The sequence below is a fragment of the Rousettus aegyptiacus genome, unplaced genomic scaffold (genome assembly GCF_014176215.1).
Source record: "Rousettus aegyptiacus isolate mRouAeg1 unplaced genomic scaffold, mRouAeg1.p scaffold_m13_p_13, whole genome shotgun sequence".
NCBI classification, from domain to species: Eukaryota; Metazoa; Chordata; class Mammalia; order Chiroptera; family Pteropodidae; genus Rousettus; species Rousettus aegyptiacus.
The window spans coordinates 60,028,574-60,049,725 of NW_023416288.1; the positions used below are offsets into that span (position 1 = coordinate 60,028,574).

Consider the following 21,152-nt stretch of genomic DNA (forward strand, 5'->3'; position numbering starts at 1 on the left):
GTGTACATTTTTAAGCCTTATTACATGTAGTCAAATTGATTTTATGTTCTGAACTCCAGTGTGTAGAAGAATCTGCTTTTCTGTATCCTTGCCAATATTATTTTATATTTTTGTCATTTTGATAGATGAATGATGGTATTAAATTATTTTAATTTTCATTCCTTAATTCTTGTGGGGGGTGAGTTTTCTTTTTCCATGTGTTTATTTTCAGTATTTTTGTGTATGAATTACCAGTCTATGTCATTTGTTTATTTTTCTTCTGGCTTTTTTTTTTTTTACAGGAGTGAAGGGTCCTGGGGTGGGGTAGAGGGCTTATTTTTCAAGGGCTCTATGTGCTAGTAACATGAACTCTAACTGCTCCATGCTGGAATTTCTTTTCCTCTTTTTGTCATTTGCTTTTCATTGGGTTTAATGATTTTTTAATTTTATGAAGGGCCTCATAAGTTCATTCTTTTTCATTTTCTTTTTTTGGGGGGTGGTGTCTGTTTTGAATTTAGAAAGATCTCTCTTTAGATTACATAGTCATACATATTTTCTTCACACTTAGCTTTGTTAAACATTTTCTCCATTTACTTTTATATTTCTGACAGACTTGTCAAGTTTTTACTCTGTGATACCAAGGAGCTATAAATTATGTATTTGCATATGAATGTATTTGTATGGAATCTTAATATTGTATTTGTTTTTATATGCTTTTAAGCAGCACAAGATTTTCATTGAAATCTATTTAAACTAACAGTCCAGTCACATTTTAAATCTGTCCCAAGTTAAGCAAATCCCTTTTCTTTCCTTATTGCCTTCTTTGGTTTGCATTTTAGATAGATAGTATGCATGGGATTTCTCTGTGAGATCAGGAAAACACAGTACTTACACGTTGTTAAAATAACTGTTTGTTTGGTTTTAACATGCTGCAGGACAACGATGTCAAAGTAAGTAGCAAAACAATGACGTGTAAATGGGTTCTCTTAAACTGAGCAGATTCAGCAAGTCACCCTCACTCAGGTTGAGCCAGGTGGCACTTGATCACCTCGCAAAAAAATTGTGGTGTGCCGTGCCGCACAAGGATGGGAATGCCCAAATACATTCTTTTTTAATTTCTTAAAATTCCTAGTCAGGTGTGTATTCACCAGTCACTGAACAAAAAATATGTTAAAAACTTTTCTACCTGGGGCTAATGTAGGGAGATCTCTTCCCTCCTGGAGAGAAGGGGCTCTTAAACATAATAAACAGGTTAGAAACAACAGTTTGATAAATGCATTTTTTTTAACTAATCTAGAAAATCATTCCATAAGTAACCATCTCTATCATTATGTCTTTCAAGAGGCAAAACTACTTTATTGCTTTTTAATATGTAGAAAAAAATCTTGTAAATTAGAAATGGGATAACTGGGTTTTTAAGTTAATTGTTTTTATTATTAAATTTTAATTATTCAAATAAACATGTATAGTAGTTTTTGCCTCCATCTAAAGACAGCTTCTTCATATAAAAGGAAAGAGACCAATACATATATTTTTATGTGGGTTTCACTGGGTAATTCAAGTGTTCTCAGCATAAACTTTATGTACAAAATGTAGTATAGGCATTTTGTTGTTGTTGTTAAAGAAAGGTTAATGATCATGAGTCTTGTGTCCGGAAAAAAACCAAAGTTTTATTGTGCAAAATATTAATCCTTGAAATTACTCTCTGAAAGAGTAGTTATAAAAAAAACTCTCTGTCTGTGCTATGTTATGATATATTTGGACAAAGTAGGACACAGCTGTTACAGTAAAAAGAAAAACATACACACAAACAATGTAGACTCGTTCTTTACATTCAAATACAGCAATCATCATCTTATTAATGTCTTCTATGACAGGGATCTAATAGTTTGCAAAAATCTTCAGCTTTATATACTTACTTCTAATGTAATTTATACTTGACTTTTGCTTCGCTGTTGCTTTTTTTTTTTTAATATAGTATATTCTTCATTTCTTTTTTTAGGCTAAGCAGCTGGAACAGAAAGATCGAATGATAAAGAAGCAGGATACATTCTACAAAGAGCAGCTGGCTAGACTGGAGGAGAGGGTATGACTATTTTTTGTCCTTGATTCTCCTGTTACCATATCAGCTTTCCCCATATATTTATTTAAGAATCAATAAATTAGAACTATAACTGCTTTTCCTAGTTATAAAGTAGCCAGGAAGTGAAGAAACCAAACAGATAGATCATTCTTGCAAGGAATGTCTTTCCTACTTTGATAATTTTGGGTATGGTTATGTTTTTGGTTCACTGATGCCTTTTACCTCTCACAAGTCTCCCTCACATATTTTCCCTTAAATAATTAGAAACTGCATCACCTCTAGGTCATATAGTCAAGAGCTACTCTTAACTCTCCTAAATTTTCACTAAACTTGAGTACTTTCTTAGAAATGATAGTGCTTTTTTAAAGGCTATATTGTCTTTGTGAAAACTCAGTTTCACTAAATGTGTGGCTAGGAAGCAAATGTCTCTTTCAAGAGTGGTGAACAGAAGCTAAATAGGGGAAGAGCTAGGACGGGGAGCTGAGGTGGTAGCTCTAGTCAGCCTGGACCTAGAATCGGACAGAGAGGCAGACGAGGGAATTTAGGCTGAAACAAAATGTGAGAATGGGTGTTTGAGCATCCAGTCAACGCCCCTGTTCAGTTACACAGCTTTGCCAATAATGATTTCATACACAGACCATGAGATTACCAAGCTAGCTTTCTCTTACCCCAACATGTGATTTGTCTAGAATAGGATGTTTAATAAGAAAGTAGGTAAAATACATTGTTAAGTCCCATTCAATAGTTATTTGTATGTCGAATACGTTCACCTGTCTCTGTGTCTCTGAACTCAGTGCTGCTTCAGTGTAGGGACCATTTTCTCATTTATTCACCAGATATTTACTTAAGTACCTAATATATATGTCAGGCTCTGGTCTAGTGCCAGGGATATGCTATTGAAAAAATGAACTAAAATCCTGTTGTCATGGAGCTCAAATTCAATTAAAACCCAGTGTGTATGTATGTGTGTGTGCGCGCGTGTGTGTGCACGTGCATGTGTTTTGAGGAGCCTGTGAAGTTTTTATTAAATCCACAGAAGTAAAAACCGTATTGTGAGAGGCTGGGAAATGGGACTACCAAGGAATGGGAGCCAGGCCACCAGAGGGGTAGGACTTGGGGTGAAAGGACAGAGCCAGGCTGAGCTGGCTTGGGGGGGTCCAGCTTCATGGTCATCACCAGGGCCACTGGACAGCTCCTGGGCACTCAGGCCAGCACCAGGCAGGCTCAGTGGCAGGGGCTCCACCAGCACAGCAGTGTGTGTGTGTGTGTGTGTGTGTGTGTGTGTGTGTGTGTGTGTGTAAAATACGGGAGGTTGAGATGATACAGCAAACAATAAAGCAAGGGGAAGGTGAGTCCCAGGGCCTAGGAGTGTGGATTTGGAGGCAGGTGGCGAGGGAGGACCTGTCTGAGACGGTGGCATTTAGAAAGAGATCTGCAGTGATGGAGAAGCAAGCCAACCCCAAAGCCTTAAAGCAAGAATGAGATCCTTGGTGTGTTTAGAAAGGCCGGAGGGTTCGTGAGTAGGGGAATATTCTAGCTGCTGTCCTTAGCAAGAACTGAAGCAATAGAGACATAGTAAGAGGTTATAGCAGTAATTCAGAACAGGAATGATAAAGGCTTGGCCCAGGGTGCTAATCAGTGGAAGGAAAGAAATATGTTTGGATATTTCAAAGGCAGAGCCAACCATATTTGCTGATGGCTTTGAACATGAGGGGAAGAAAGAAAACTAAGTCTGTGGCTTTTACAACTAGAAAGGTGGGTTTTCTATAAGGGACTACTATTAAAATACAGATCCAGTTGTGTGTGATGGAGGGAGAGAATCAGGAGTCTGACTTTGGATATGTTTAGTTTGGAATATTTCTTAAGACTTCCAAATGGAGATGTTACATAAGCATAAAGTGAAATGGCTTAGAGCTGAAATCAGCAAATTTGTCTGTTAAGGAGCAGAGAGTAAATATTTTAGGCTTTGCATCTGTGTATAGTTTCTGCCCCGGCCACTCAAGTCTGCCATGTGAAAGTGGCCATAGCCAGCATATCAACAGATAAGTGTGATTGATTGTGTTCCACTTCATGGATGCTGAAGTTTGAATTTTATACAATACTTTTGATATTTTTCCCCAACCATTTAAGAATATAACACCATTCTTAGGGCTGTTACTAAAACAGGTGTTGGGCTAGAATGGATGGTGAGCTGTTGTCTGCAGGACCCTGGTTTAGAGCGCAGGCTCTGACATCAGAGGCCTCAGATTCAGATCCCTGAACCGGCGTTTACCTGTTGCTCAGCCTGGAGCATTTTACCGAAACTTTCCTCAGCTCTAAAAGGAGGATACAGCAGTACTTAACCTCGCTCATTTGTTAAATGAGCTCCTTCTCATCAAAGCACCTGGCGTCCTGCTCAGAGTAACCACCAGTGAATGGCGTTTCATATTTCACTTTCGTCCTTCCAGAGCACTGTACCTCTGTAGTCAGTCATCGTCAGCTGGATAAAACGGATGGGAGGGAAAGTTTTGAGCTGATTTACCCAGCACCTGCCCGATGGTAGTTTTCTTTGCCTTCGCATATGACCCTGCTTGATTGATTGATTGATTGATTGATTTTGTACGTGTGCCTTTTAAATTCATCATTGACCACTGTTAGGCACAAGAAAAGGCACTAAAAAATATTCACCCATTTCTCGTAAATTCACTAATTTGATGGGAATAATTTAGAGATTGGTGTGAGGAACTGAGAGGAGTTGTTCTCGGCAGATTAAACAGGTCTCCTAAACTGCAAACTATCACTTTTGGCCTCAGTTTAGAAGCAGATGGGTATGATATGATGGCATCAAATTATTGTGATTAATGTCTCCTTATTTACGGAAAAATATATGTAGTTTTTCCTTTTTGAAGATAAGACTGGAAAGTGTTAACTAGGAATTTTAACCGAAAGCTCTGAGACGCACCAGTGAGCTTGGAAGAATCCCGAAGTGGAAAAATCACACTACCACTAGTTAATACTTAATAATTCCATATTTAATAATGTAGTAGAAAGACTCCTGGATTAGGAGTCAGGAGGCATGGCTTGGTTGTCTAATTATTTGTCAATTCACCTAATAATCTCTGTGGTCTTCAGCTCTTCACCTGTAAAGTGGGGAGAATTCTGTTTCTTGCTTACCTTTGCGAGTTATTGGGCGGACCAGATAAGTTGATGTGTCTAAAAGCTCCTTGAAAATGGGAAAGAGCTTAACAAATATAAGCTGCTGCCATTAACAAGTATTTACTTGTATCAGATTCTAATACAAGTATAAGATTCTAATACGAGTATTTACTTGTATAAGATTCTAATAATCATAAAGCTACTTTAGTATTATTCAACTGTGTTTTTCGCCCATTTCTATAAAATTCTGTTTTTGTTTATTATTACTGCCATTTAAATCTAAAGTACCTAAGTTGAGTTTCGTCCAGTAGAGTTTCATCCAGGAATATTTGAGAGACATTTAGACCTCCAGTCATGATGATGCGTTTTCTAGGCTAAAATGCAAGAGGTTGTAAAAAAGTTTTCTTGTATTGTGGTGATAGTGAAAAGTACAATATCTAACTGTTTTTATTAGGAATTCTACACACTTTGTGTTAGAGGTAAAAGCGGTCAAGCCAATAGTGCATAATACAAGAAAAACTGATTATAATTTTCTAACTTGCAGAATCATGTAACTTGCTATGAAATTCAGGTTGCCTGTGTTTTAAAAGTGGATATAAGTGCTTATCTTTCTCTATTTTAACCAAATAAAGTGATAAACCATAAACTAAATACCAGGTGATATGTCGTAATGGAGAGGGGACATCTAGTGTTTTACAGAATCACTCCAAGGATGATTTCTAAGATCACCTAACCATCTGCCTATTAACTAGATTAACGAATAAAGTAATTGTATACGTTATCACTTTTCACTGACTCATAATCTTATTACTTGAACTATTCATTTTCACTGACCTGATGCAGATTTCTTTTGAGAATGTGAATCCGAGTCCACTGAGCATGTGCAGCACATTCAGTTCTGCACTACAGGTTGGTTTGCCTCTTGAATCCGTTTCAGTAAACCCTTTATCAATTAGCTCTTCCCCTGTGAGAATGGAGCTTCCTCTTCCCGGGTATTTCTATTGACTAGGTCACCAGCTGTGTGAAATAACTTACTCCTTGTAAGGAGTAATAAGAGTAATCTTAGTGGACACCAGTTTCCCACTTCTTAGACCCAATATTCCAAAGCAGCAGCTCTTTACTTAAAAGGTCAGAGCCATTTGAAAAGTTGTTCAAGTCCTTATTTCATTGTAAATGTTGCCAGCTTTATCAAACAACATTGACGTAGATGTGAAGTACATTTTTATATTTCGAGAACATTGGAGGTGTCACATGTAGGCATGTAGGTGTATGGCATAACTGGAAGAGATTTCAGTATCAATTCCTGGTTGGTGATTTGATGAGAGGAAGCCCAGGGCAGCTTTCAAGGAGAACGTTCTTAAATGTTTTTTATAAGCCTTCTCCAGGCCCCTCAGGGAATTCTCAATAATGCTTTTTATATATCTCTTTCTATAGTGCCACATTTTACGATAATTGAGAGTAGTTTTCTGTGTTTATCTTGTAAACCACTTGAGGGCAAAGGTCATTTTCTTATTTCTATATTTTCCACAACCCAACGCATGGTAGACATACAATGAATAAAGCCTAGATTTACTAAGCTTAAACCATAAAGTTATCTCTAAGCAATTAGTGTCTAGTTTTTAAATATACACAACATGTTTATCTTCTTCATTATGCATTTAAATAAAAATTTAAATCTATGAGAAAATAAAGTTTAACTTTGAATATTTTAATACTTATTGCATCATCATCGTTCTGGTAGCCAATAGTATTTATTGATGATTCGCATTGTGCTAAACACTTTGCATAGATTATGCCATTTTACCCACACAAACAACCCTATACGGCTGCCAGTCTTCTTGTTTAGATGATCATAAGGCTGCGAGTAATTTGCCTAAGAGTATGCAGCCAAAATGTGATTTGTATTTGTGCCAGTTACAACATCTGAGCTTTTAGCCATTATTCAGTGCGATCTTTAATAGTTGTCAGTTCTATACTTAAGTCCTACTGATTGTTTTGTTAGTTCTTTGGGTGGTAAGTTAGCTCTTTTTGGCTTCTAATACAGCTTTTTAGGTCCTGATGTTATAATTTGATTAATACTACCTCGTAACCTGAAATATTAAGCATCCAAAATGCATAATTTACTCCCTAGGATTTGGCACTTTCTGGGAAAATTTCACCGAAAGGGAATAAATAAGGTCTTATTACCTAGCAACTACAGCATGATACTCCTAAGAATTATTTTAATATCTAGTTGTACTTATTTTACTTTGAAGTAAGAAATTTATAGCCCTTTGAGCAGTTTAAAAATATTTTTGAGATGTTCATTCGTGTACTCATACATTCATAGTATTGCCACAGGATAGTCATCTCATTCCATCTCTAGAAAGAAAGCAAACTGTTATTTTTGATAAACTGTTTTGTTGGTTATTTCATTAGTGTCTGGATTTCCTGCATGTTCTTCAGGAAAATGTATATTTTCCAGTAGTTCGGCCGTTAATCCTAAGTGAGAGGAAGGGCCAAAGTCTTAGGATAAGAGGGCAAAGTCCAGATTCTCCCAGGGATCTTCCAGGATGAAGGAAGGGCCCGTTTCTCCCCTAGACATCTTGGAGACATGAATTCTTTGATGATTAGTGTGTCTCGCATGCCTAACTTCTCAATTATGAACTTGAATTGATTTGCTCTACTGCATCCACTTTGCTCTTGGCGTTCATAAGAATGGTGGAGTTTGGCACAGCATGAAGAGAGCTTTCAAAGCCCTGGTGGCTTGAGGAGCTGAGGGGAGATTAGAGCTTAGTTAGATACAGTTACAGTGTTCAGATCAACAGGGTAGTGGGGTATGTATTGCTTTCAGTTTACATTTCAGCAGCAATTTGCATACACACCACAGTCAATCCCATACAATTAAGAAGGAGAGGGAAATGTTCGAGCTGGGCAAAAGAGAGCAATGCAAGGAGAATGGTGGAAAATAAATTATCATTAAGAAGAAATGTACTTTACTAGTTCATCACCTGTGGAGAGAGCTGCTAATTAAATTCTAGGGTCATGCTCACTACATCAAGTGAGCAATTTTTGAAAGCCTTTTGCTTATGGTAGGTAGCATATCTTCTATTGCATCATAAAGTGTCAGGCTCATCTGTATGATTAATTGGCTGTTTTGATTGCTTGACTTCTTCCTTGTCAATTAGTACCTTCGTTTCTGTATTCCTCTGTGCAAAGCTTTGGGGGAAAATAATGCCAACAGTGATAATAAAGGGAAATGACAACAGAACAGATTATTGTCAGCTCAATATGCTCCTTATGGGAAGAAATTATTATCCATTTTTACTACCAGATGAAGTCTGTCATTGTAAAAATATTCATTGAGTGAAGCTGGGTCAGCCTTTTCAAGGGATTAATAAGGATAGAATCACAGACCATTGACATCTGATATACTAAAACATGAACCATCTTTTTGGGGGGTAGGGAGATAAAATCAATTTATGGGATAAAAAAAATCCTTTTATATTTCCCCCCTCCAGTGCTTCCTAAACAGTTGTCAATGATTCTAGGCCATATGGGTAACTAATATACACCAAATTATTGTGTATGCTTTGGTCATGCCATGTGATACATAGTAAATTTAACACAGTAGTTGAAAGCATAACTTTGTGGTAGATAGGCCTCGGTAGGTTATGCTATTTTACATTTGTCAACCGAGAGAGAGATATTGTTCCTTTGTCATTTGGAAATTTGGTACTGGCTTCCTCATTCAACTTGAAATCAAGGCGGATTCCCTGTGCTTTCTGTAGTTACCAAGAGTTACGGGAACGGACCAGGTTCTCTGGCTCAGGAGTTAGGACATTGAAGACAATAGAAGCCAATGTTACTTTTAATTATAAAGCCATTCCAAATGACAGAGATGTCAGTAAAGCGGTTTGCAGCATGTATCTTGAGTTGCTTTCAATATTTTATCATTAACAAACAAAGATAATTTAAATAAGTGCACTTAGATGTTAATTGTTAGGTAGAGAAATTAATATGGCCCAGTATCACCACACCTTTCGTTAATATAATCGAGTTATTTACAACTTAGGTTCAAAGACTGAACCCTTTTGTACTGTGACCTGCCTCCCTAAAGGAACTTTATTATCGCAGACATTCCAAAAGTAGCAAGCAGGATGGACTTTTTATTTTTTTTTTAATGTTTTATTCTTGGGGGCAGGGGGATCAATACAGCCTGGTGAAAATGAGGGTCTTATCCTTAATTCATTATTCAACAAGTCTTCAAAACACATTGGCTTTCTGTTAACCTCTCTGAATTTCCTAATGCGAAACGTGGTTTGGGTAACCTTGAAATGCTATTTTAATCTGGCTTTAGGGATTTGAGACTTACATTTTTTTTTCTGGGGTGAGCACATAAGAGTGTATCCCATTAAAATGATCCCCTTAACTGGAGCCAGTTTTTCTGTGCCTAACTTTAGAGGAAAGATTTGCAAATCATGGGATCAGCACTTAATTTGGGGCTCTCTTTACCATGTAGGCTGTCAAGAAGTATTAACCTTAAGGTAAGACGAGAACAGGGAGTACAAAGCTATGAGATGATGGCACCGAATACACCAGGTATTAAATAGCATTATCCGTCCTGCTTGCTACAGTAAATAGGATTTCACTATTATGATGTGTCAGGGCTTTCAGTGAAATCAAATTTACAAGACACTAAACTGCCATCCTCTCTGCTGAGCAGCTTTATTCTGGGATCTTGCTTTCATATTAATCCTGTTGGTAGGAAATACTTGTACCAATTGTGCATGGAAATTATAATTTAATGATCTCTTCCTTTTCTCTATTCAGAGCTTAGAACGGACCACTGTGCTTTGCAGCGATAGCCCCAGGGCTCTGAGAAAGAGATAATATACAGTTCAGCTTTAAAGCCCAGTATTGCCTTTTTGTGAGGCTTGTAACGGTCGGAAGTGCTAAGATGCCAACAATACGGGTTGCATACTTCCTCAACTCTTCGTGTTTCTTTTACCTTGTGAAAGACTATACAATAAAATAATTAGATTCTGTTTACCATGACAGCTTTTTAAAACGGTATGCCACTTGAATGTGTAAAGACAAAGTAAGAAATAAAGTGTTACGAAATCCAGAGGGAATTAATTCCAGTTTTAGGGATTCTGTTCATTTTGTCTAGGGAGGCTCACCAGGCGGAAGATACAATTAATACCCCCTTTCCTTTCTTTGGGATCTTTTCTTGCTATTGATAAGAATATCGCAGCTAGGAAGTCATTCTGTTTCCTTTGTATGCATTGGCAAATGGGCTAAATCTCTTGATTTTTCTTTGTATCCAGTTTTAAAATTAGTGATTGTTTTGCTTCTTGATATCTTGTTTATTTACAAATTTCAGATGTACTCCATTAGGCAGATCAGCCAGTACTTTTATTTCTCTATTTCACTGATCGAAAAATTAAAATACATGGCTATTAATATTTTTAAAGGAAATTTCAGGGCTGGTGGAAGAAAATGCTCTTCATCGCAGTTCTCCATTATTGTTTCAGCACGTTCGCTTCGGTTAGGAAGATACGTTTGGTCATTACAACATTTGCAAATAATATTAGCTCATACCATTATCAAATCAGAAGCGCCCCCATCTGAACTGGGCATATAAAGCAGGTTTGCACAGCAGGATTTTAACCTTGGTCATTCACCTCAGAGATTCGGTGGGCTAGAGGGGTCCCTGACATTCACTGTTCGTTCAGAAACATTTATTAAATTCCACCAGTGAGCTAGGCACTGTGCGTAGATGGCACGGAGGGCTGTCGGCGTCCGGTACAGAGCCTTCGACCGCTACCTGGCTTCAGGGGAGCTACGCCAGACTCTTCCTTTCCGGAGCAGAAATATTTTGTGAGAAGTAGCCACTACTTTCGTCCCTTAAAGCTCTAAAGATCATGGGATTTGGAGGGGAATTTAGTGTGTTGGAGAGAGAGAGAGAGGGGGAATTTAGTGTGTTGGAGAGAGAGAGAGAGAGAGAGAGAGAGAGAGAGAGAGAGAGAGAGAGATAGAGATCAAACAGGTTAAACGCTCAAATAAAGACCCAGCGGACTGGTTGCCTCAGATAGCTCTTTGAAAATATATATCGAATATGTAAATTCCATGAAGACCAGACCTATTTCCTCTTTGATCATCGTGATGGTACCTGGCACTAGGTAACTTTTTAAAGTTAATATGTTAGGGAGTGGGATGGGTTTCATGGCCAAATAATTTTGAAGAATGTTAGGTTTAACTAAGCTGAACAGATTTCTTTATTATAGGCCTTCTCAGAGTTCGTATACATTCAGAGCTTCCAAGATGTGGATACTGCATGCCACGTTTCAGCATTATATCCAAACCATAGAATCTTTTTTTTTTTTTCCAAGAAACATGAACTTACTCCAGCATACCATCAGAGATTTGCTGTGCCTTGCATAATATCAGCACCCCCATTTTTTGAGTCCTTACTGTTTGGCATCCTAAGATACAGAGGTCCAGACACCCAAGAATTTCATTGCTAGAGTTACTAATTTGAGAGCTTTTGAGGACCTGCAAGCTTCCTGGAATTGCCTTCCTTTGCACTGATTTGCGAAAGGGTAAACAGTTGAGAAAAAGGCCTGAGGATTCTGAAGGTCCTGTAGAGTGGGCTTTGTTCTTTCTCACTCTTAATTCTCTTCATCATTTCTAGTCTCACAAAGAGTCTTTTAGAAATAGACCGTACTATCTCGAATGTGTATTTATAGCCACATTCCTGATTCAAGGCTCCCTAGAATTGGGAGTGGTAAATAGTGGGGTTACACTGGGCCCCTCCCGCCTCAGGACTCAGAATCATGCCCATTAACCTGAGTGGTACATCTTTTCTCGAAGAATGAGCCATGGAGGCCCAGCAGAATGACACCAAGGATCTAGGGTCCGAATAGGAATTTTCTTCTCTTTTCATAAAATAAAGTAGGAGGGTAATCAAATTACATACACATTTAACCATCACTGTGGGTCTTTAAAAATCTTCCAAAGGTTTACCAATATCTAGAGCTGGGGGAACAAGCAAAAGGTATGTCGACACCTCCCATTCCTTCAGAGCGTAGAGTCTTCAGAGTTTATAGGACTGTTTTATGTGGTGCAGCAGTAGGGTTCGCTCGCCTAGGTCAGCAAGGGCAGTCTTTGTATCCGGTGCGTTAAGTTGAACGAAGGTCAGCAGTCATCCTGTGATTTCATTTGCTGTCAGAGGTGGTTAAGGACAAGAGTTCAGGGAAGACAGTGTGGCCACTGCGCTGTGCCCTCACGACGTGTACTTTTCACATGAGATCTGTGAGAGCAGGAGCCTTGTCTGTTCACTGCTGTATTCCCAGCACCTGGAACCCATAGTAGGTGCTTTACAGATCTTTGTTGAATAATGCATAGAGAAGTTTTCAGCAGGCGAAAGGCTTTAATCTCAAAAAATGACCTATGTAATTTAGACATGCATCTTCCAGGTCGCTTTGTGTGCATCATACCTGAAATTACACCTTATCCTGCAGGTTTTCGCAGACATTCAGACAGAGATTCTTCTGCTCCGGTCATTCCAGTTACTGATATTAATGCAACTGCATGTTTTATTTACGTAAAATTAAACATCAGTCAGTGCAGGTACTACTTTTTGAGCAAATAATAAATTAAATTACGGTCCCTAAGTGATGTTCCTATCCATTATTTTTACATGACTTTGCGGGGTGGGGGGAATAATCAGTTTTATCCACAAGCCCTGTCCTAAATGGAATGCCTGCCTCCATGTGTCATCACAAAACTTGGCTCTGGATGAAAACGCTCCTGGGCACTTCGCACCGTGGACATCGCGCTGTTGTGAGGCTTGTCCAAGGGAGACCAATGTCGGTATCATCGGCACCATCGAAACAGCTCCCGTCGATCAAGGGATAATTGTAAGCCAGGCAGTGTAGGAAATGATTGAACACCATCCCTTTGGCCCCAGCACGGACCTTCAGGGGAAGGAATTTACTCCCTTCACCGCCCCGCCCATTGCTGCGGAAGCTCAGAGACATTGGATAACCAGCCGGCACGGCCAGGCCTCCCCGTCTTCCTCTGTCACCAGCAGCCTCCCCTTCGGTGTAGCCAGCAGGTCACTGCACCACTCCCGTGAGGTGTGCCGGCCTTGCGTTTCCTATGCAGTTTCATTCTTCTCCCCCATTTTAAGAAGATTTTCGGTGGAAGTGGGCATGACATTTTTTGTTCAGAACCACTAGAGTTAAGTAACAGATTCTCTCTCGGCTGAGTCTCCCTTAGCAACTTTCGTGTTTGGCTTCTTTTACAAGCTTGAGCACTAGTAGTCTCATTTAATTGTGGGGTGAGTCCACAGTAAAGAAAAATCACACCAGTTTCCTTATAGGGCACGATCAGATGACAGATACAATCAGTACATTAAAGTGCATAGGCTGAATTGATAGAAGAGATGCTGAAAGTAAGGAGACGGTAACGGATCTGTGGACTGGGCCTTACTCATCCGGACGGATGCAGAGGAAAGAAGGTGGTCCAAGAAATACTTTGGGGAGAAATACCCAGAAATCAAAGTTACTAGCCGAGCTAGGTCAGCCCAGGTAGTGGTGAGACTTGGTGTGCAGGCGACAATAAGAGAAGGGGGCGTGGTGTCCCAGAATGACCTTCATCCAGGTCCCACCGCCACCTGGGCACTTTTCCCCCACCATCTTCCTTTGCCGTAGCTCAGTTTCAAAATCATTTCTTTCTCGGAAATCTCAGAAGTAGCCCTAGACAACTGTATCCGCAGCAGGCCGGGTAGCTTACTACTTGCCTGCCATTTACACGTATGCTTATGGAATTGGGGGGCATAAACTTCTTGAAAATTTAAATTATAGTAACACGAATATGAAATACCAATTTCTTTTTTCTAGTTTAAGGTCAGGGATATTTCTCCTATCTTAGAGCTATCTGAACTTCAGCTCAACGGCTTTCTTAGTCTCTGCCCTGAGTTAACTGAATAATTAATCTCAGAAATACAGCACTCAGTCAGTCAGCTACCCTTAAGCCATATCTGCCTCTAACCTCCAGTGATGGTTTGCCATCTGCTGCCTCAGTGTCCCTCACTAGGACATCTCTAGGCCTGCCGTGTCACTCTGGGCCTTCCCCTGCCCTGTGCCGAGGATCCCTTTCCTGGGGGACGTTGAGCACCTACTGTGTGCCCAGGTGATGTGCATGGCATGTACCTAGTATCTTGTCACCCCTCCTTGCCTGTTGTCTCTTCTTAATGCTAATATTTCTAGAACTTAATCATAATATAGTTTCTACTTTGCCTGTACGGACTGTAGGTGGTGAGTAAGAGTGAAAACAGGAGAAAAGAGTAGTTTAAGATCCTCAGCAAAATTAGCTTATCTTCTCGGCTAGGCAATCCATGTGTTCAGAAGATCTATCTGTTTTTCTGTTTATCTAACTACCATTAAAATGAAAAATGTAACGTAGAACTACAGTGTTTCTGTAGTTCCAGAAAAATGATACATAATAAATTGTGAACTGTTTATTCTCTCATGATATAGTTGCTCTAAATTGTAGAAATTTGGCAGACATCCCTAGAGCTATTTGTAAAAATTCAATAGCATGTAATTAAAGACAGAGACATTTCTCTATTGGGTACATTAAAAAATTATATATCATTTGGATTTGACCCCGAACTTGGTTTCCAAAAGAATAATGCCAGAAAGACAAAAGGGTAAGTATTTTAGTCTAAATAGAGACGCAAGTTATATAAAGTAACTACGCCCACAGAAATATCAGTTAAGAGTCTAGCTGTTTAAGAGTAATTATAACAAGGATGGTTTTTGAGTGAATATTACTTTGGAAGTAGCCAAATGGAAACAGGGATTATGATAAAATTCTAGGTTTCGTGCCTTGCCAGGCAACAAGACACAATTGCTGATATTCTAAGCCTATGTTGACTGACAATTAAAACCAATATTAATACAACAACCTGGATGCTATGTTAATGAAAGGGAATATTTTATAGGTACTTAAAAGTTTCTCTTTGGGATTTTAACATTTATGTAGTACATAAGTGTATTTTTTTAGATGAGAAAACAGAAACCTGGAGGTTTGAAAATTGGTTTTATGGAGTTGGGGAAGAGAGTGGTGGCACTTTTTTCATGTCGTTATTATTGTCATTAAATACTTTTTAAGTGAGTGAATATTCGTTTATTTAGCTTCCTAGAACTGATTTGTGTCAGGGTGGCCATCTCAAATATTGCAGAGGTGACCAGAATGTGATGAATTACTTGGGTATCATTCCTGAGATTTTGCAAAACTCAATCATATGAACTATAGAATTTCACTAGCCTTGTCGATATCGTGGTGCAAAGCAGGCATACAATAGATTTTTTATTAATATACTGAATGAAATGCTTTACCAAATGAAAGAAATTTTCAGTAGAACTCACCTGATTTCTTCTATCATAGGAAAGGACAGCTAACTTGCTGATTATTTCACATACCCCCAGTGTCGTAAAGCAGTAACTCCCAAATGCTTGTCTTGTGATCATTTCATCACTACCTGAGATACTTAATAATCTCAGACCTCAGAATGTTAGGCAGATGAGCTGAGATGATTCTGTAATGTACCACACCTGTGGGACCTCTCCGTCACTGGACCTCATAGTAAATATAATGACGCCAAAGGCAAGTGGATGTGAATTCAAATGGTAAGCCTCCTACTTAGTGGCTGTGTGTCCTTGGAAACACCATGTAGCCCGTTTCACCCTCAGAGCCCTCATCTGTAAAGTGGCTTTCCTAACATACTTCTCGAGGGTGCAGAGATGAAATAAAATATTATGTGTGAATTTGTGTGGATATCACATTAGGATCACATCAGCTGTCATCATCATCATCTACGGTCTCCAGTTTCTAGGAGCTCAACAGTTACACACTGCTTAAGCAAACTTGTTTGAAAAAGAAACCTAGAAAAAATATTTATTGTTTTGTTGAAACATTATAGTGAATTTTGCCAGAAGGAATAGAATCCTTGGCTCAATTGTAGAACTATTTGGTAATATGGAAATAATAAAAGAAAACTACAATTAGGTCTACATAATCTTTCAGATTTTCGGAGTCCTTTAGTGTACTTGATTTAATTTAATAAAATGAGATTTCTCTTGTATGTATTTCCCATCAAATTTGGCAGACTATATTAGAAACAATAATAGGAGTACTTTCGTGTGCTTAAGCTTACATCTTTCTTTCATCCTCCATCTTTTGAGCAGAGGCTGGTTGGAATCTTTGTCCATTTCGTTAAATGACTATAAGCCTAGCTGATGAGTGGGAAAATTAACAGACAACAAATCAGCTGGTGGAACTTTCACTTCTCCAGGCTAAAAATGGTTTGGTTCTTAAACCCTGAGATCCTGGAATACTGGAGTCCAGGTCGTCAAGACCAGGGACTGCAAACACAGAAGATGAGACCAGATACTAGAGATGTGTGGGCGTGAAGCTTGGGGGTGCCAGCTTTAAGGAAGGTGCTGGGGTGTGAGGAGCACAGGGGCTGTGGGGACCATGGACCTGGGGGAAATACAGACACCTCTTTAATAATGTGCTGTTAAGCAGGTGTCTGTGGTTTTTGTTTTTTGTTTTTTGTGTGTTTTTTTGATGTTATTTGTTTTAATCTTCTGTTGGAAATCTCTGACTTAGGATATCCATGCAGAACGAGGAGTCACATTTTCATCATGATTTTCGAGTCAGTCTTGCAGATTTTTTATTTAACAAACATGAAGTACACAATGAGTACTTCTGTATAAGCCATTAAAATGGAATGGATGATGAGGAGGAAGAATGGGTTGTGTCAGGGCAAGAGCTAGAAGACATGACGTAAAAAATCATGGAGGGGAGCTTCCTTGACAGACACTGCTCTGCTAATGACAGATTTTACAGTTAAGAATATTTCTGGCGACAGGGATCTTTTCTCGGAAAATCAGACTTTTATTTTGGATTGTATTCCTGAAAGGCAGGAAATGTTTCTGGTGGTGTCATGGCTTCAGGAAAATGGCAGTGGGATATTGATATCAGTAATGTAAATTTCACTTCAATGGAAAAGTGTCCTGCATCAGACTTAATCCTGCCTCGTCTCATTTTGTGCAATTTGCAAGAGAGTTTTATATTAAAAATGCTCACCAAAGAGCAGAATCACCAAAGTCCTTTTAATTATAAAACTGAAGTCTCAGCATATTGTTGGCTAAAAAAAAAAAAAAAAAATCACGGTATGCTGTTACCTGTCTTAAGAATGTACTTAATTTGTGTAGATTCATCAAAAGACATTCTGAGATCAGAGAATTTTGATAAAATTAAATGACTACTTCAGTCTAAAAAACAAAGTCACCAAAAAATAACCTTTCAAAAAGATCTATCTGTATAAACCTCTAATATCTTTCTCATGTATTTAAATTTATTTTTGTATTTCTCCTACAACTTCCTTTACTACTTCTGCCTCAAAAAACACACCAAAAAATACAAATAAAAACAACCAATGTTGATTAGGCCCCTTAATTTTTTCTTTATGCAAGTGTTAAAAATTTTTTAATCCCTTGAATCAAAGTATATTGTAATGCCTGAAATATTCAGTTGTTAACAGTACAAATTATGGTCGTCATAAGGATTAAACCCAGTTTCTCAATTGTGGGTGAGTGCCTTTTTTTATATGACTGTGCCACGATTTAAATATAAAGGCATAAGCAACTGTTGTAAATAGTTTTTTCTTTCTCGTCTTCTCTGTAGTATAAAATGTGGTAAAATACCTGCCAACTTGCCACCTTGAACCACCCACACAGCAATTTGAAAAATTTCCCATATCCTGTTTAATATAATGTACTTTCTGGATCTTCCCATTATTGAAAGCAAATTATTTTTATTTTGAGAAAATTACAGCTTTTAAAGTTTATCCACATAGAAAAACAGGGTATGGGTAGATATTCTTTATGCTTATAATTCTCATTGTTCATTCTCAAATCAGTAATGGTAAGAAAATATTATATGTTCATGGTATTTTAAGGAATTGAGATATTGACTTATTTAACATAATTCTGGTAGTTAACTTTAATCTGTGGACATTTTTAAAGAGTGAAATGTTCGCTGATTTGAGTTAAGAAGTGAACTAAAATTTCTAAAGTGTATATTGTCATAAACCTACTTTGTATGTTCCTCAGTCAGTTTGTTTATTTCAAGAGTGACTGTCCCCCGATTTCTTCCCATCTGTGATTTAGAATACTTTTAATTTCCTTGGATTTTTTTGTGAACTTTTGAAAAATAATTATTGCTTTAACTGACAATATTTTTATTAGCTTTCTTAAACAAGCAATTTAGCACACTTGTTATAATTTAGAACTTTTGTTGAATGTCTTTTTATTCTCTTTGCTTTCTTTATCACCCTGAGCTATTCACGAGGCTCATTCATTCATTTGATGCTTGTTTAGAGTGAACTATGTGGCAGGCTCCATTTTAGGCTCTGGGGATATAGCAGAGAGGAAACAAAACAAAAAACAAAATCCTGTTTTCATAGAGTTGACACTCTGTTAACATAAGACAGTCAATAACAAATATATTTTATATCAAGTGGTGATAAGTCCTATGAAGAAATATAACATTAAAAGGGGAGAGAAAATGACAGAGTGTGTGTGTGTGTGGCGGGGAGGGTTGGCATTGGTTGGAGATGCTGTTTTACATAGGGAGGCCTTGGATTCGGTCCCATCTGAGAAGGGACGCGGATGCCAGGCGTGAGCCAGGCCTAGGCGGAAGAGCCTTCTGGTAGGTACTGTTGAACATCAGGTGCCCAAATCTCTTGCCTTGTTTCCATGCCATTTATTGCTCTAGCGTATTCTTCACTCTCTTTTCAGAAAGTGCCAGGTTTGCTTTTCAAGTCCACTGTCAGTCTGGCCAAGCCCGGCAGACGGTGCTTATTTTGGTCTGTGCTTTGTTAGCAGATCGGTCCTGAGTTCAAACGGCACTCTGATTTCAAGAACGGTTCTAGGCCTTGCTCTCTTAGAGAAAAGGTAAATAGGCACTATGGATCCAGTAGGTGGATATTGAAGTTGTTTTTTTTTTTAATTCCTTACCAAGTGAAGATGTGCTCGCGCGTCTCCCCGTGACCTTGCACTAGTTTCCTCGAGGCCCCTAAGCTCCGATCCAGGTCAGCATTAACGATCCTGCCTCGCCATCTGAAACACTCATGGTGAGCGGCCCGTTTGCCCGCGCTGTGCCATGCAGCATTTAACCCTTCCAGCTGTTCAGGACTGTTAGCCTCTTTTTACAGGCGAGGGGAATGAGGCAGAGCAATAGTGCTCAAGGTCACAGAGGTAATGGGTGGTAGAGTCAAGATTTGAACCCTGGCGGTCCAAGCCCGTATTCTCAGCCTATGCACTGGGCAGACTCGTGGGAGGTGAGAGTCGGGATGGGGCTGAATTAGACACAAAGGAGTGAAGGACGCCTCTGTGGCCTAAGTGTCCCTACCAAAGCTAAACACTGCGTGGATTATCCACGAACTTGTTTTGATATTAGGTAAAAACTTCCTCTCTAAACACACCCATAGATCGGAAATGTTTTGTTTGTCTGCAAGGTAGACAGATTTGTTTTCACGACCTCCATGTTCCCTTTCCTGGTTTTGCTGAGCCTATCAAAACATAAAAGGCCTGATAGCTACTATTAGTACCTCTCTTCTGCATACCGAGTCTCCGGCTTTGGGGTGATTTGTTTTTCCCTCTCTTGCGGGGTGTCTAACGCCCCTGCTGCCCCCCCCACCCCCCACATGAAACCTTCTGATCGTTCTGTTCATATGTGGTCTCTTTTCACGAGGCATTTTTTAAATATAGCTATTTGGAAATCACTGTCATAGAGTTAATATTATCTCTGGAGCCGGACTGCTTGTGTTCAATCCTGGCGGTACGACGGACAAGTTCAAGTGGTCTGTTAATTATTCAATTTCTTTGGTCCTCAGTTTCCTCCTCTAAAAAGTGGAGATAATAGTACCAACGCGATGATGTTATTGTAAGGCCTAAACCAGATAATCCATATGAAGCACATAGCATAGCGCCTGGCACATAGGTGCATGTCAATGCGTGTTAGATATTGCTGTTAACACATCTAAACTCCCTGGTAGATTCTGCATGAGTTGAGGGTGGAGGTTGTGTGGTATAGATTTTTGTATCCCTCTCCTGTAGTTCCTTATATGTGGTAAAGCATTAGAAATGATGTATCTCTATAAGGATGCCTTCAGAAAGACTTTTATTTAGATAGAATAAGTGATGAAACTAAATTGAAAGATCTTATTTATCATGCTTTGTTTAGTAGAACCTGTAGGGGTTGCTAACCTGTGACCCACCCCTAAGGAACCTACACTGCTTATCATCTAAGCTGCCTGCATAAAACATAACACAAATAAGGGAAACTCTAGCATCCAGGTCATTACAGCTCAGGTATAATTTTCTTGTTAATGAAGTACCCTCTTTCTGTTGACGTGAACTATACTGGGAGGGAGAACACAGATTAATTGTTGGAGAGATATACAGCTGTGTTCCACTGGCTTCTAAGCTGTGGTTGAACATTTAAGGGCGCTTTTTGTCAGGTTGCCAGGCACCGTGCCGCATCGCTCCCTTCCATGAGTTCACTGGCTGTAACTAATGCTTTCCTAATATCGAAGATCTCTTCTGGATGGTAAACTGAGGCTCCAGGGTCACAAGTGAACTGGTCACTGTTGCAGTCTAAATATCAGTCCACAGAAAAAATTTAGCTACCCGGGTGCTCAGATTAGATTTAAAAGCTATTTAGAAAAAAAATGTCTGTATGAACACTTAGCAAAAATGTATTACTGATTTGCAAAGGTAATGTTCTTCCTTGCATTTATATTCTTTCTTATTCCCCAAATGATTGACTAAGACTCGAGCAATGTTTTAAGCAATATTATATCGAGAAGGCTGGAGTTCTCTAAAGTACAAAC

The 21,152-nt window shown here is 38.8% G+C and overlaps 1 protein-coding gene across 2 annotated transcripts in view; it reads left to right on the forward strand.

The window, feature by feature from the left end:
- Positions 1-21,152, forward strand: part of CHCHD3 (coiled-coil-helix-coiled-coil-helix domain containing 3) — a 250,871-nt gene that overhangs the window by 158,654 nt on the left and 71,065 nt on the right. For both annotated transcript variants that reach the window (XM_036230910.1, XM_016148746.2), the window contains exon 5: positions 1,982-2,065. In XM_036230910.1, coding sequence (XP_036086803.1) covers positions 1,982-2,065 — 84 coding nt within the window. The remainder of the gene's footprint in view (positions 1-1,981; positions 2,066-21,152) is intronic.